At 55.2% G+C, this 16,063-nt stretch overlaps 1 protein-coding gene across 13 annotated transcripts in view; it reads left to right on the top strand.

Moving 5' to 3' along the window:
* Positions 1-16,063, top strand: part of ITPR1 (inositol 1,4,5-trisphosphate receptor type 1) — a 227,895-nt gene that overhangs the window by 169,434 nt on the left and 42,398 nt on the right. For all 13 annotated transcript variants that reach the window (XM_064156160.1, XM_064156162.1, XM_064156157.1 and 10 more), the window contains 6 exons: positions 5,186-5,386; positions 6,960-7,070; positions 9,805-9,900; positions 11,878-12,000; positions 14,070-14,174; positions 15,483-15,675. In XM_064156160.1, coding sequence (XP_064012230.1) covers positions 5,186-5,386; positions 6,960-7,070; positions 9,805-9,900; positions 11,878-12,000; positions 14,070-14,174; positions 15,483-15,675 — 829 coding nt within the window. The remainder of the gene's footprint in view (positions 1-5,185; positions 5,387-6,959; positions 7,071-9,804; positions 9,901-11,877; positions 12,001-14,069; positions 14,175-15,482; positions 15,676-16,063) is intronic.

Below are 16,063 nucleotides of genomic sequence, written 5' to 3'. Positions count from 1 at the left end.
GAGGCCTGGAGTAGGCTGCCCAGAGAGGTTGTGGAGAGATTGCAAAGCCACCTGGACATTGATCCTGGGCAGGCTGCTGTGGGTGGCCTGCTTTAGCAGGGGGTTTGGACTGGATGATCTCTGGAGGTCCCCTCCAATCACTCACAGGATATTAGGGGTTGGAAGGGACCCAAGGAGCTCATCCAGTCCAGCCTCCCCTGCCAGAGCAGAACCACACAATCTAGCTCAGGGCACACAGGAACACATCCAGGCAGGCCTGGAAAGGCTTCACAGAATGAGACTCCACAGCCTTTCTGGGCAGCCTGTGCCAGGGCTCTGGGACCCTTCCAGTCAAGAAGTTCCCTCTTGTGTGAGCTGGAACCTCCTGTGCTGCAGCTTCCACCCATTGCTGCTTGTCCTGTCCAGGGAGCAGTGAGCAGAGCCTGTCCCCTGACTCCGTGCTGGGCTTCTGTGAATGAGGTAGAGCAGAGATCACCTGCTCAGGGTGATGGTTTGGTTCTTATGGAATCACCCAGACTAGACTCAGCCAGCTGGAAGTTAGGGAATGAAGCTTTATACTCCCAAGCAGATAGCTACCATATATCACAAACAGACACAGACATAGACAAGGTAGAAGTAATACAGAAGCACAAGACCCCTCCCAGAAACCAGAGTCCCCAGGAGGGGCTCCCAAACACCTTCCCACCTTCTTTCCACCCCTCTACTTTATCCCAGCGTTTGCCTTACGTGCAAGGTGAGGTTGGAGGGATCAGCAGGGGGGAGTTAGAAAGCAGAAGGATTAGACAGAAGCAGCCCAGGGCACCAGCTGAGGCAGACACACACAGTCTGACTGCCTCCTGCTCTGTCTTACCTAGGTTTTGTGTTGCTGTTTTTGGACATCCCAGTGAAGTGTCCATCACCACTGTTTTCTTTTCACAGCCTCTCACCTAAGTTTTCCCATTAAAATGTTCCAGTTAGCCTCAGACTAGCACAGAGGTTCAAACCCAGCATTTCCCAAGCTGCTGGTGCTGGTGAGCAGGCTGATGATGTGAGAAGCAGGGAATAGCAAGTCAGGGCTGGGACAGCTGCTGTGTGCTTCAGATGAGGAGGAAGCCCCTGTGAAATGGGTGAGGGAGCTGCAGCACTGCACACTTGCAGCACTGCACACCTGCAGCACTGCACACCTGCAGCACTCTGTGGTTGCCCTCACAAACAGTGCTGCAGTTTGTTCTGCTTTGCACACAGGAGGTGTCCCCTCGAGCTTGCTCTGTGGTGCTGCAGGAGGAGCTGCACTTTCTTCTTCAAGGGGGTGCAAGGGCTGGGACAGACAGGTGGATGCTCAGGTGTGTGAGGCCTTCAGTTTTGGGCCCCCTGCTCCAAGAAGGAGGTTGAGGGGCTGGTGGGGGTCCAGAGAAGGGCAACAAAGCTGGGGAAGGGTCTGAAGAACAGGGCTGAAGAAGAGCAACGGAGGGAGCTTGGGGGGGTTCAGCCTGGAGAAGAGCAGGCTGAGGGCAGAGCTCATTGCTCTCTACAGCTCCCTGAGAGGAGGCTGCAGTGAGGTGGGAGTTGAGCTCTTCTCTCAAGTTGCAAGGGACAGGACAAGACAAAATGGCCTCAGTTTGTCCCAGGGAAGGTTTAGGTTGGACATGAGGAACAATTTCTTCCCAAAAAGGGTTGTCAGGGGAGATGTGGTGTTGAGGGACATGGTTCAGTGGTGCCCTGGCAGTGCTGGATTAATGGTTGGACTCACTGATCTTTAAGGTCTTTTCATTCCTCACCCCTGGCAGGACACATCAGGTGTGGCTGAGGAGTTCTCTCAGGCCCTTGGCTGTTTTTTCAACCTCACACTGAGCCTTGGTTCCCCATGGGAGCTCAGCCTTGACTGCAAAGCAGTCTGGGCTCTGCACTGCTGTCTCCAGCCTCTCCTCTGGTCTCTTTGGCCAGGCTACAGCCCCAGCACTGGCTGTAGGACATCCTCTCTGTGCTGTGCCTGTCCTGAATGGAGCCATCCCTGTGTGCTACAGAGTCAGTCACAGGAACTGAAGCTCATGACAAGCTGAGTGAAGCAGCCATGAAGCAGGAGCTGGAAGCAGGAGCTGGAGGAGAAGAGGGGTTCAGAGGGCTTCATGGAATTGCCCTCAAAGATCACTGACTCCAACCATCAACCTAAGGCCACCGTGGCCAACCAACCATGTGCTTGTGCTTCTTGCATGCCTCCACCACCTCCCTGGGCAGCCTGTGCCAGTCCCTGTGACCACTCTGGCAGCAGAGAAGTTTTTCTGAGTCTCAAACCTCCCTTGGCACAGTTCCAGGCCATTTCCTCTCCTCCTATCACCTGATCCTAGGGAGCAGAGCCCAACCCCCACCTCACTGCAGCCTCCTCTCAGGCACTGTAGAGAGCAACGAGCTCTGCTCTCAGCCTGCTCATCTCCACGATGGAACCCCCCCAGCTCCCTCAGCTGCTCCTCCCCAGACCCTGCCCCAACTTTGTTGCCCTTATCTGGGCCTGCTCCAGCAACTCAGTGTCCTTCTTGGAGTGAAAAACTGACACCAGTACTGGAGGTGTGCCCTCAGCAGATCCACCAGGCAGTATCTCTCTCTCAGCTGAGCCTGTAGGATCCTTCAGGCAGGCACAGAGTGCTCCTTTCCCCCTCTCCTCCTCCACATCCCCCAGGCTGCAGATTCTTCCTGTCTTGCAGCTGCAGCTCTGTCACTCTTGGTTCCCAGCAGAACCGAGGGACCTGTGGCTGGTGCGTACCCTGGGGGCATTCCTGCCGAGAGCCACAGGATGGCATGCTCCATGTGGAAGGGTTCCACCCACTGTGGGTGACAGAACCTGAAGAGCTCCATCCACACTGGCTGAGACAGCCAGAGACGTCCCCTGGGGCAGTTGCTGTCAGTGCAGGGGGGTCCTGTGAGCTGCAAGTTCCTCCTTGCCCTCATTTCACCATCTAACCATCGTCCTTCTGCCTCCTGTGCCTGGTTCCTCCTCTCTCCCTTGTGTTTATTGACTTTGGATCACGGAGCTGGGGCTGGAGTCAGCTAACTCTCAGCAGAAGTGCCACGCTGCAGCCGGGGAGGGGTTGGTTTGGTCGCTTTCAGTGTTCTCCACCTGAGCTCTGGTGTTTTTCCTGCGGAGGGAAGACACAAGCTCCACTTGCTGCAGCAGCAACCTTTCTGCCTTCTGACAAGTTAATCAAAAGCCAGGCTGCTAAATGAGCAATCAGTGGCAATGTGCTGAATCACTGTCACCTTTAGTCTGCTTTCATAGACAGCATTTTCCCGTTTTAGCTTTGCCTGCAATCCACACTGGCAATTTCTCACTCTGTTTGCCTTAAAAGGCTTATTAGTCTGACAGAGGCAATCAGTTAACAGCCCTGCCAGAGCAGCCCTTGCTGCTTCCATGCTCCCATGCATCTTTTTCATCTGAGGGTTGGCTTTGGGTTTGTTTTTTTCACCTTGGAAGTGTTTTGTGACCTGCTAGAAGGAAGCTAGGTAGGGCTTTTATTGGGATCGTTTAGGCTGGAGAGGAGGAGGCTGAGGCAGGGTCTGGAGAGCAGGGCTGGGGAGGAGCAGCTGAGGGAGCTGGGGGTGTGCAGGGTGGAAAAGAGGAGGCTGAGGGCAGAGCTCATTGCTCTCTACAGCTCCCTGAGAGGAAGCTGCAGCCAGGTGGGGTTGGGCTCTGCTCCCTGGGATCAGGTGGGAGAAGGGGAGGACTTGACCTCAAGTTGCATCAAGGGAGGTTTAGGTTGGAGACTCAGAAAAACTTCTTTGCTGCCAGAGTGGTCAGGGACTGGCACAGGCTGCTCAGGGAGGTGACAGAGTCCTCACCCCTGGAGGTTTGTAAGAAAGGTGTGGCTGTGGCACTTGGGGCCAGGGTTTGGTGGCCGTAGTGGGGTTTGGTCTATGGTTGGAGTTGATCTTAGAAGGCTTTTCCAGCTGAACCCTTCCTATGAGTGTCGTGCTTGAAACTTTGAGGAAAAGTGGTGGTGGTGGCTCTGCGTTTTTGCAGCATGCTGCTGGGAACAGGCTGGCAAACAGCATCTGAGTCACTGGGAAATTGGATTTCTTTAATTGCCCTCCTTTGTTTCAGTTGGGTTTGGTGGTTTTCTTTTCATTTGGAATACAGGAGAGGGGAAACATCTTTAATCCGTGCTGCTAAAACTGGCATTTCATTAGAGGAGCTGCTCCTAATCAGCAGCTTCAAGCTGCTGGGATTACAGTAATCATGTGGGCAGAGCTGCAGTCGAGGGAACTGCATCTTGTGATGCCTTCCTTCAAGGCATGTGGTCAGGTGCCTCCTGGCAGGTGCTGCTGCTGTGGAACCAGAGCCAAGGAAATGCTGTTTCTGTCCTGGAGGAAGGTCTGATGAGGAGAGAGGCTTGAGTGATGGTTAGCAGTGAAATCCCAGTGTGATGGGGTTGGAAGAGACCTCTGGGGATCGTCCGGTCCAACCCCCTGCCAAAGCAGGGCACCCCCAGCAGCCTGCCCAGCAGCACAGTGCCCAGCTGGCCTTGGCAGCTCTCCACAGCCTCTCTGGGCAGCCTGCTCCAGGCCTCCAGCACCCTCACAACAAACAACTTCCTCCTCCTGTTCACATGGAACCTCCTGGGTTCCAGCCTGTGCCCAGTGCCCCTTGTGCTGTGCCTGGGCAGCACTGAGCAGAGCCTGGCCCCAGCCTCTTGCCCCCCACAGCTCCTTTAGCTGTCTGTGAGCATTGCTCAGCTGCCCTCTGGGGCTGCTCTTCTGCAGGCTCTCAGCCTTCCCTGCTCAGAAGGCTGCTGCAGTGCACACAGAGCAGGTAGGCTGGGAGTGCAGCTTCCAGAAGAGCTGCTCCTTCTTGCCGTGCAGGGCCCATTCCACTCTGGCTTTCGGAGCAGTGAGGAATTCTCTGTGTGTTGCTTCTGCTTTACAACTGGAGGCCACCAAGCTGCTGGGGAGAGCAGCACATCGCAAGCAAGCCCTGAAAGAGCCTGGGATTGCTTGTGCAGGCTGCAGTGGAGCTGCAGCAGTGCACCAGGCAGTGCAGGTGTTCCAGTGGGCACGGAGCAGTGGCCGTGAAGGTCCTAGTTTGAGCTCAGTGACCTCGCAGACCTCTCGCAGCTGAAGCAATTCCATTGTTCTCTGAAACGTTCCCACCCCAGCACCACCTGGTGTGGCTTTTGTCTCTGCCTTCCCCACCCTGGCTTTTCCACTCTCCCCACAGAACTTCCTTCGCTGCCAGAACAACAAAACCAACTACAACCTGGTGTGTGAGACCCTGCAGTTCCTGGACTGTATCTGTGGGAGCACCACTGGTGGGCTTGGACTTCTTGGGCTCTATATAAACGAGAAGAACGTGGCCCTGATCAACCAGACCCTGGAGAGTTTGACTGAGTACTGCCAGGGTCCTTGCCACGAGAACCAGGTAACCCAGCCAGAAACACCATCACCCCTTCTCCTGCACCCACAGCCTGGGCCTTGCTTCTTGCTCTGCCAGGCTTGCTCTGTCCTAAACCACTGCTCACTTTCATTGTCCATGCTGCTCCAACCTGGAAAGACTGGAATGTGACTTCTTGAAGTCTTTGAGGGCATTTGTACTTTGAAGGGTTTCAAAGCAAGCATTTGTGCTTCTGGCCACCTCAGTCCCCATTCTAGCCACCCCAAGTCCCTTCTTGGCTACCTGTGCCCCCTATCCCCACACTTGGGTCCCTTCCTGCCCACCCAAGTCCTGGCCTGGCCACCTCAATCCCCACCCTGGCCACTTTGGTCCCCTCCTGGCCACCCTGGTCACTGAGAAATGATAATGTGCAGCAAAACAGAACTAAGCATAACGGAGGTGACCAATCCCTGAAGGGCTCCTGCAGGAAGGCTGCAGGGGAACTTTTGCATGAAGGTGTCTACAGACAGGTTTGAAGCTGAGGCAGAGCAGGGTTGGACTGGAGCTGAGGAAGAAGTTCTGCAGTGTGAGGGTGGTGAGAGTCTGGCACAGGCTGCTCAGGGAGGCTGTAGCTGCCTCCTCCTTGGGGGTGTTCAGGGCCAGGTTGGATGAGACCTTGAGCAGCTGAGCCTAGCTGAGAGGTGTCCCTGCCCCTAGAAGGAGAGTTGGAGTAGATGATCTCTGAGGTCCCCTCCAACCTCAGCCATTCTGAGATCCTCTGCATTTCCACCTATCTGAGAGTCATAGAATCAACCAGGTTGGAAGAGAACTCAGGAGGATCATCAGCTCCTAACAGCTTCTCCCTGGTTTATGGTTGTGTGGAGTAACAGCCTTTAGATCCAAGTGTGGAGCTTGGCAGGAGAGCAGGAGCCAGCAGGCCAGTGGTGGTTTGTAACTTTCAGTTCCAGAGCAGTCTGAAAGCAGGGTTAGAGGCAGAGCAAGAAGGCAATGGAAATTCACATTCCTTGCTGAGGACTGAGGAAACAAAGCAAACTCTCCCTAATCTTGCTAAAACAGAGGTTTTTCCTCAGCTCTGTGTTCAGGCTGGATGCCTGGGCCATAAATGCTTCCTTTATCAGCTGTGGTGCTTTCTGCTTCCTGAGCCTGCCTGGTGTCAGCAGGACAGGCCACAGCTGCAGACAGCAAAGGCAGGAGGGATTTCTGTTCCGTTAGCCACCCCAAACAGCCTGGCAGGGTGGGAATGATCGAATGGGCTGAGTTGGAGGGGACCTCCAAAACTCATCCAACCCCCTCTGCAGTCCACAGGGACATCCTCAACTAGATCAGGCTGTCCAGAGCCCTGCTGAGCCTGGCCTTGAATATCTCCAGGCACGAGACCCCAACCACCTCCCTGGGCAACCTGTTCCAGTGTTCCACCACCCTCATGGTGCAGAATTGGTACCTAACGTCCAATGCTCTGCTGTAGTTTGAAGCTGTTGCTCCTCACCCTGTCACTGCAGGCCTTTGGAAGAGGTGGCTCTTCCATGGTGGCAGGGTCTCCAGCCTAGGCTGCCCTCTCAGGGTAGGCAGTTAGTGACCCTGGTGCCCCTTCTTTGGGCAGAACTGCATCGCCACGCACGAGTCCAACGGCATCGACATCATCACGGCCTTGATCCTCAACGACATCAACCCCCTGGGCAAGAAGAGGATGGACCTCGTGTTGGAGCTGAAGGCAAGTGACTGTTGTGTGGGATGCACCAGGGCACAGCCTGGTGCCTGCAGCCGTGTGGGGCTTGGTTGGGTCCCCCCGTTCAGGGGGACAGCAAACTGAAGTGTGTGAGGGAGCTGCAGGCAGTGCCCAAGGATGGGTTGGTGCAGAGGCTTCTCCTCCCGAGTGGTGACATGGAGACACCAGGTTCAGGTGGGGGCTGTGGCATGCAGGGAGGGGTTTGGAGCAGTCACCAAATCACCATCAGAGGTTTAGCAGGAGTGGGTTTAACCTGAGCTGGGCTGGGGGCAGGTTTGATGGTGAGGGTTACTCTTGGCTTGCCACGTGGGGGAAGCACACAGAGGAGAGCTCAGCTAGAGCTGAGCTAGGACGACTTAGAAAGACCTGAGAAGGGTGAGGGGCACCCTCCCTTTGGTTCACGAGCTTCAGAGCACACCCTCTTGATTGCCAAACTGCTGGTGGAGCTCAGGGACAGCTGGGCCCAGTCTCAGGCTTGGAGAGCAGTTTGTGTGTAGTGGATGGAACACAGAGTAAGAAAACCCTTCTGGTGAGTCACAAGGGTCAGAGGGGACCCCCTTGCTGTCTGAGCTCCTGGTGGAGCCTAGGTGGGGCTAGGTCCAGTCTTAGTGTCAGCCTTGGACAATGGTCTGTGTCTGATGGAATGAGCTGTATGGATTCAGCACACTCAGTCACATCCTAGGACCTGCTGGGAGTGAGGAGTCTCTTCCCCGTGGGTCAGGAAGGATCTCTCTGTCTTGGGCAGGGAATCTGAGCCTGTGAGCGCTGCCCCTGCTGAACCATGTCCCTCAGCACCACACCTTTGAGTCACAGAATTAACCAGGCTGGAAAGGGCCTCTAGGATCATCCAGCCCAACCTAGCACCTAACCCTTCTAATTAACCCATGGCATTAAGTGCCTCAGGCAGCCTCCTCTTAAACACCTCCAGGGATGGATGGGGACTCCACCACCTCCCTGGGCAGCCCATTCCAATGCCAATCACTCTCTCTGACAACAACTTCCTAACAACATCCAGCCTAGACCTGCCCTGGCACAGCTTCAGGCTGTGTCCCTTTGTTCTGGTGCTGGGTGCCTGGCATCAGAGCCCAACCCCACCTGGCTACAGCCTCCCTGCAGGCAGCTGCAGACAGCAGTGAGCTCTGCCCTGAGCCTCCTCTGCTGCAGGCTGCACCCCCCCCAGCTCCCTCAGCCTCTCCTCACAGGGCTGTGCCCCAGGCCCCTCCCCAGCCTTGCTGCCCTGCTCTGGACACCTTCCAGCACCTCAGCAGCTCTCTGCAATTCAGGAGCCCAGAACTGGACACAGCACTCCAGGGGTGGCCTGAGCAGTGCTGAGCACAGGGGCACAAGAACCTCCCTTGTCCTGCTGCCCACACTGCTCCTGAGCCAGCCCAGGATGCCATTGGCTCTGCTGCCCACCTGGGCACTGCTGCCTCCTCTTCAGCTCCTCTCTCCCAGCGCCCCCAGCTCCCTCCCTGCCTGGCTGCTCTCAGCCACTCTAGCCCCAGCCTGTAGCACTGCTTGAGGTTGTCATGGCCAAACCTGGCACTTGGACTTGTTAAAACTCATGGCATTTGTGGCTTTCAAACACCCCTAGGGATGGAGATTCAACAACCTCCCTGGGCAGCCTGTTCCAATGTTTGAGAACCCTTTTAGTGAAGAAGTTTCTTCTGATGTCCAACCTAAACCTCCCCAAGTGCAACTTGAGGCCATTTCCTCTCCTCTTATCACTTAGCACTTGGTAGAAGAGCCCAACCCCCACCTCCCTGTAGCCTCCTCTCAGGGAGCTGTAGAGAGCAATGAGCTCTGCCCTCAGCCTCCTCTTCTCCAAGCTGAACCCTCTCAGCTCCCTCAGCTGCTCCTCCCCAGCCCTGCTCTCCAGACCCTTCCCCAGCTTCGTTGCCCTTCTTTGGACATGCTGCAGCCCCTCAGTATTCTTCTTGGAGTACAGAAGCATGGAATTGCCTGGCTGGCAAAGACTTTGGGATCTCTGAGTCCAACCATCAGCTGCCATCTGCCTGCCTCCGAGGTCTGCCCTGCCTTGTGGTCAGTGTCTGGTGTCCGCTGCCGCCTGGCGCTGGCCGATGCAGGGTGTGGGCTTTAGGCTTCCAAATAAAAAGTGCTCTTAGGCTCAATTAGCATTAAACTTCCAAATGAAATCCTTTGGTTGGGTTTGCTTGTCAGCCATGATGGATTTGAACCTGAATTGCTCCTATTAAGGCAGTCTGGTGCCTGGTGGTAGTTTCCCATTTCCCCCTCTCTCCTCTTGGGTTGTGCAGTTAAAAGCTGTGAAGTGCATCTGGGTCTCAGCCTTGGCCACCCTTTGATTTAATCAGCAGTGTCTTCAGCAGGGCTGAGCTGCTCCATTGGGAGCTGAGAGCTTGTGGGGGTGCTGCAGTGTCTGTCACACAGACCACCAGCAGCACTGGCATTTGAGGAAGCCAAGCCTTGACTTGCATTCAGCGGCTCTCCATCGGTGGGGTCTGGGAAGTGAACTGGTGAGAACCACTCCCGAGGTGTGGGGCTCCAGAATCAGAAGAGGGAGGGCTTGGTGAGGTCTGGCCACAGAAGTCATGCAGTGGGGCTGGCTTTGCCCATGTCTCACCTTGGTGGAAAGCAGCTGCCTCCAGCCCTTCTGGGCAGCAGGGCTGGTGGTGCTCAGGCTGAGTATGCTCCTTAGTGACTCCTGCCACTGATTGCTGCTGTTCTCCTCTCCCTCCAGAACAATGCTTCAAAGCTGCTGTTGGCCATCATGGAGAGCAGGCATGACAGTGAGAATGCAGAGAGGATCCTCTACAACATGAGGCCTAAAGAGCTGGTGAGTCCCTGCCTCGCTCTGAGGCCACCCACAGCAGCACTGGGGAGACTGGGGTGGCTGTGCCCTCCCCAGGTGTGCTGGGAGAGCTCTCTGCATGGATTGCTGCCAACTCAAGGAGCTCTCAAGGATTTGCTTGAGTGAAACATCCACAGGGGCTGAGTCTGTCTTGTTCCCAGCCAACATGAGCCGGGAAGGAGCATCCTCTGATGCTTTGGAATCTCAGTTTAGAAGGGACCTCAAGGATCATCTGATCCAACCTTCCTTGGCTAAAGGCAAACTGGCTCAGCACCTTGTCCAGCTGAATCTTCCAAGTGTCCAATGCTGACAACTCCTCCACCTCCCTGAGGAGATTAACAGGCTTACAGGATGTCAGGGGTTGGAAGGGACCCAAGTTGCTCACCCAGTCCAACCCCCCTGCCAGAGCAGGACCACACAATCCAGCTCAGGGCACACAGGAACACATCCAGGCAGGCCTGGAAAGGCTCCAGAGAAGGAGACTCCACAGCCTCTCTGGGCAGCCTGTGCCAGGGTTCTGGGACACTTCCAGGCAAGAAGTTGCCCCTTGTGCTGAGCTGGAACCTCCTGTGCTGCAGCTTCCATCCACTGCTGCTTGTCCTATCCCAGGGAGCAGTGAGCAGAGCCTGTCCCCACTCCTGACCCCCAGCCCTCAGATATTGATAAACATTGATTCAATCCCCTCTCAGTCTTCTCTTCTCCAGACTAAGCAGCCCCAGGGCCCTCAGCCTCTCCTCCTCAGGCAGTGCTCCAGTCCCCTCATCATCCTTGCAGCCCTCTGCTGGTCCCTCTCCAGCAGATCCCTGTCCTTTTTCAACTGGGGAGCCCAAAACTGAAGGCAGTACTCAAGATGAGGTCTCAGCAGGGCAGAGTAGAGGGGCAGGAGAACCTCCCTTGATCTGCTGGACACACTCTGCTTAATGCCCCCCAGGACCCCATTGCCCTCTTGGCCCCAGGGCACATTGCTGTGCCATGGGTAACTTGATAGCCAGCAGCACTGCCAGCTCCCTCTCCAGAGTGGCTGATTCCAGTGTCTGATTCTTCTCTTTGTGAAAGATTGGCACAAGCATCAGAGGGAACCCAAAGTTTCTGGAGCCTTAAGGCAGTCCAGCAGAGTTCAGCAGGCCTTGGGGCTGGTTAGCATTAGCTGCTGAAAAGACAAGCAGCACATTCCACAGACACCAGCGGCCTGTCTTGGCACAGGTAGCCACGGTGGGCACCAGAGGTCAGAAGGTGATGCAGCATGCCAGGAGGGTAGCCCAGAATGTGTTACTCAGAGGTGGAGCATGGCATTGAGCTTCTTGTGTTGATGAAGTTCATCTCTCCTGGTTTGTCCTGGGTGATGAGAAGCTCAGTGACCTTTCTCCTTGAAATACATATTGGCCTTAGACTTCAGTGGGACAGCATTACAGCACGGTGGGGGTTGGAAGGGACCAGATCATCCAGCCCAACCCCTCTGCTAACAGAGGTTCCCCTAGATCAATTGCACAGAAACATGTCCAGGTGGGTTTGGGATCTCTCCAGAGAGTGACTCCACAACCTGTTCCAGGTCTTCAGCAACCTCAAAGTAAAGAATTCCCTCCTCCAGTTCAAGCAAAACCCACTGGATTCCAGTTTGTGCCCACTGGCCCTTGTCCTGTCTCTGGCACCACTGACAAGAGTCTGGCCCCATCCTCTTGTCCCCCACCCTTTAGCTGTTTTTGAGCATTGAGAAGATCCCTTCTGGAGCTGCTGCTCTCCTCATTAAAGAGCCCCAGGGCTCTGAGCCTTTGCTCTCCAGAGATCCTTCAGGCCCCTCAGCATCTTTGTGGCACTTCATTAGACTCTCAAGTTGTTCCCTGTCTTTCTGGAACTGGGGAGCCCAGGACTGAACCCAGAGACCTTCCCAGGTTAGAGTAGATGAGGAGGAGAACCTCCCTTGACTTTCACTCTGAGCTGTCTCTTCCCTGGCTGTCACTCTAGGTGGAAGTGATAAAGAAGGCTTACATGCAAGGAGAAGTAGAGTTTGAGGATGGAGAGAATGGAGAAGATGTTGCAGCATCCCCAAGGAACGTGGGACACAACATTTACATATTAGCTCACCAGGTAGGTTTTCTCCTACAGCTTCTGCAGCACTGGGGGCAGCAAGAGGTCTGCATTGCCCTGAGATTGAGTGGCTGAGACAAATTCCCTGTGCCTTGGCTCTTTATCAGAGCAAATTCCAACCCTCAAAGAACCACTCCAAGAAATTTGGGGAGCTTTCTTCTACCATGGGAGGCAGGCAGGCTCCTGGCTGAGTTTGTGAAGAGACACAAGTCAACTGCCAGGCAGAATTGGGCAGCAGTGTATTATTTTTCAGCTCTATCAGAGGTTACTTTATACTCCCAAAGGATTTTTCTCTTAGATCAATGAAACTGTCAGCAGAAAGCTCCTTCTGATTTTATGGTTGGTGTCACATTCTGCCCCTGTTGGAGCCAGGCAGGTCTGTTGTGGTGGTAAAATGTGATAGCTGAAAGGTAAAAAAGAAAATACATAGGGGAGGGAAAATTCATCATCAAATAATAGAGAAGGTTGGGCAAGACCTCTGAGATCATCAGGGCAGCACCTCTGTGGCTGTGAGGCCACTGGGGCCTTGAGTGGCTGAGTCTAGTTGAGAGGCATCTGTGCCCGTGGCAGGGAGGGTGCAGCAGATGACCTCTAAGGTCTCTCCCCACCTAAGCTGTTCTCTAGACAGACCTAACCCTGCTCAATACAGAATCACAGAAGCAGCCAGGCTGGAAGAGAGCTCCAAGCTCCCCCAGCCCAACCTGGCACCCAGCCCTGCCCAACCAACCAGACCATGGCACTAAGTGCCCCAGCCAGGCTTGGCTGCAACACCTCCAGCCACAGCCACTCCACCACCTCCCTGGGCAGCCCATTCCAATGCCAATCACTCTCTCTGCCAACAGCTTCCTAACAACATCCAGCCTGGACCTGCCCTGGCACAGCTTGAGGCTGTGTCCCCTTGTTCTGGTGCTGTCTGCCTGGCAGCAGAGCCCAACCCCACCTGGCTACAGCCTCCCTGCAGGCAGCTGCAGGCAGCAATGAGCTCTGCCCTGAGCCTCCTCTGCTGCAGGCTGCACCCCCCCAGCTCCCTCAGCCTCTCCTCACAGGGCTGTGCTCCAGGCCCCTCCCCAGCCTTGCTGCCCTTCTCCAAACACCTTCCAGCACCTCAACAGCTCTCTGCAATTCAGGAGCCCACAGCTGGACACAGCACTCCAGGTGTGGCCTGAGCAGTGCTGAGCACAGGGGCACAAGAACCTCCCTTGTCCTGCTGCCCACACTGCTCCTGAGCCAGCCCAGGATGCCATTGGCTCTGCTGCCCACCTGGGCACACTGCTGGCTCATCTTCAGCTCCTCTCTGCCAGCACCCCCAGCTCCCTCTCTGCCTGGCTGCTCTCAGCCGCTCTGGCCCCAGCCTGTAGTGCTGCTTGGGGTTGCTGTGGCCAAAGTGCAGAACCCTGCCCTTGGCCTTGTTCAGTCTCATCCCATTGGCCTGGCCAGGTCCCTCTGCAGGGCTCTCCTACCCTCCAGCAGCTCCACAGCTGCTCCTAGCTTGGTGTCACCTGCAAACTCACTGCTGCTGTACTCAATCCTCTGGTCCAGGTCATCAATAAATACACTGATGCTGCTGCAGCCCCCATCTAGAGGCTTCTTGTTCCTGCAGCCTGTGAGAAGAACCATCACTGTAAGATGGGTTTAGAGCATCCAAAAGCCTTTTTGGAGCAGTTCTCCCTCCATCTGCTCTTCAAATGATGAAAATCATCTCTGCCATCCCTGCCTGCATGATGAGCACACCTTTTGAATTCGGGTGGGTGTGTAAGGAGGATAGACCCAAGTGTGGAAAACCTCCTCTAGTCAGGCAGAGGATGGGTAAAAGAGGAGCAGGAGAGGGCTATTAAAAACAGAGCAGGTTTGAATCACGCTGCCTTGCTCCCAAAATAGAGCTGCAGGGTGTCTGGTTGGAACTGAACAAAGCCTTCTGTCAACTTTGCCCTTTCCTAGCAGCTGACTGAGTACTATTGGATTTTTAATTCCTTTTATTTTTTTTCTCTTGTGATGCCAAAAACTCAGAACTTGAATATCACAGCAAGACATCTGGTGTCTCCCACTCCCTCTGCATTCCTCTCTTGCAGTTGGCTCGGCACAACAAGGAGCTGCAGAACATGCTGAAGCCAGGAGGGCAGGTCGAGGGGGACGAGGCTCTGGAGTTCTATGCCAAGCACACAGCACAGATCGAGGTGGGAGGGGAACCTGACTCACTGTGGGCAGGAGTGGTGCAGTGAACCACCCCTGGTGTTGTAGGATCAGAGCTGGTGCAGGTGGAAAAGCTCTCTGAGATCAGCCAGTCCAAGCAGGAACCCAACCCCACCGTGGCCACCAAGCCATGGCCACACCGTGCCATGGCCACACCGTGCCATGGCCACACCTTTCCTGAGCACCTCCAGGGATGGGGACTCCAGCACCTCCCTGGGCAGCCTGTGCCAGGGGCTGACCACTGACTCTGTGGGCTTTGGAGTGCACCCAGTAGCCGTGTGTGGACTGTCATCCCTGACACCAGGAGCTCTGTGTGCTGACTGCTTTATTTTCCTGTTCTTGACAGCCCCTGGGGGGGAAGCTATTTCTGAGCTGTCATGTGTGGGCTTTAAGAAGGAGCTCGAGCAGAGTTCTGTTGGCAGGAGGAAGTGTAACTTCACTTCTGTTCCTTTTTGGCCAGTGCTGCTGCTGAATCCATGAAGTTTAGTGAGAGCTTTTGCTGTTCTTGCTGTATCAAAATGACAATTTGGCTGGGAGGCCAACCTGAGATGCTTTCATAAAGTAGACCAGGCACAGATCTGGGCAGCTCACAAACCTCTACTACACAGCAGAAATACTGCTGTGGCTGCTCGTATCATAGAGCTACAGACTGCTGCAGATGGGAAGGGAACCTTTAAAGGTCATCCAGCAAACCCCCTGCAGTCAGCATGGGCAGCCCAAACTAGAGCAGGTTGCACAGAGACCCAAGCAACCTGATCTGGAATGGTCCCAGGCATGAGGCAACTACCACCTCTCTGGACAACCTGGGCCAGGGTCTTCATTGTGCAGGACTTCCTCCTGCTGTCCAGCCTAACTCTGCCCTGCTCCAGTTCCAAACCAATGCCTCTTGTCCTATCCCCACAGCCCCATCTACAGAATCCCTCTCCAGCCTTCCTGTAGGTCCCCTGCAGATACTGAAATGCAGCTCTAAGGTCTCCTCAGAGCCTTCTCTTCTCCAGGCTGCACAGCCCCAACTCTCCCAGCCTGTCCCCACAGCAGAGGTGCTCCAGCCCCCTGCTCATCTTCACAGCTCCCCTCTGGGCCCGCTCCAGCAGGTCTCGCAGCTAAACACAGCCTTGCTTTGAAAGGTGAACTCAATGCAATCTCTACCAAGTTGCTGTTGTACCTGCCTGTGTCCAAATTTCTACATCTAGCTTGAAAAGGGGAGGGGGAAGGAGGGGAAAAAAGCAGGGAAGCTAAGAACTGAAAGCATGCCCAAAGCAGGGAGCACTCTGATGGGGCTGCCGTTGCAGATCGTGCGGTCGGACCGAACCATGGAGCAAATCGTCTTCCCCGTGCCCAGCATCTGCGAGTTCCTGACCAAGGAGTCCAAGCTGAGGATCTATTACACCACAGAGAGGGATGAGCAGGGCAGCAAGATCAACGACTTCTTCCTGAAATCAGAAGACCTCTTTAATGAGATGAACTGGCAGAAGAAGCTGCGAGGTAGGTTGGCGGCGGCGGCCTGGGCGCGTGGAGCGTTAGCGGCAGAGAGCAGAGGTCAGGTTCCCTGGGCTCAGAACACTGACTTGGCAGCAGATGGTTCCCCAGTGTGGCAGCAGCCTTGATAGTGGTTTGAGAGGATCTGCTCCTCTGCAGGCTGGCAGCACGCTGCAAGGAAGTCAGGCTGGATGCAAGAGCCATGAGGAGCCACTGGAGGAGGTCCAGGGGAGAGCGGTAAGGAGCATCGCAGGTCAGCTTGTTTAGGAGCCAACAGGAAGGAACAGGTTGGTGGAGGCTTAGTGTAGATGAGAAGGCCTTTGGTGGCAGGGAGAAGTGGAGGCAGCAGAAGAAAGCAGAGATCTGTTCTCTCTCCCTACAATGGATACAGGAA

Source organism: Pogoniulus pusillus, chromosome 16 (genome assembly GCF_015220805.1).
Source record: "Pogoniulus pusillus isolate bPogPus1 chromosome 16, bPogPus1.pri, whole genome shotgun sequence".
Taxonomy (NCBI): domain Eukaryota; kingdom Metazoa; phylum Chordata; class Aves; order Piciformes; family Lybiidae; genus Pogoniulus; species Pogoniulus pusillus.
Note: the sequence above shows the minus strand (reverse complement) of the source record. Positions and strands in the feature narration are given on the sequence as shown.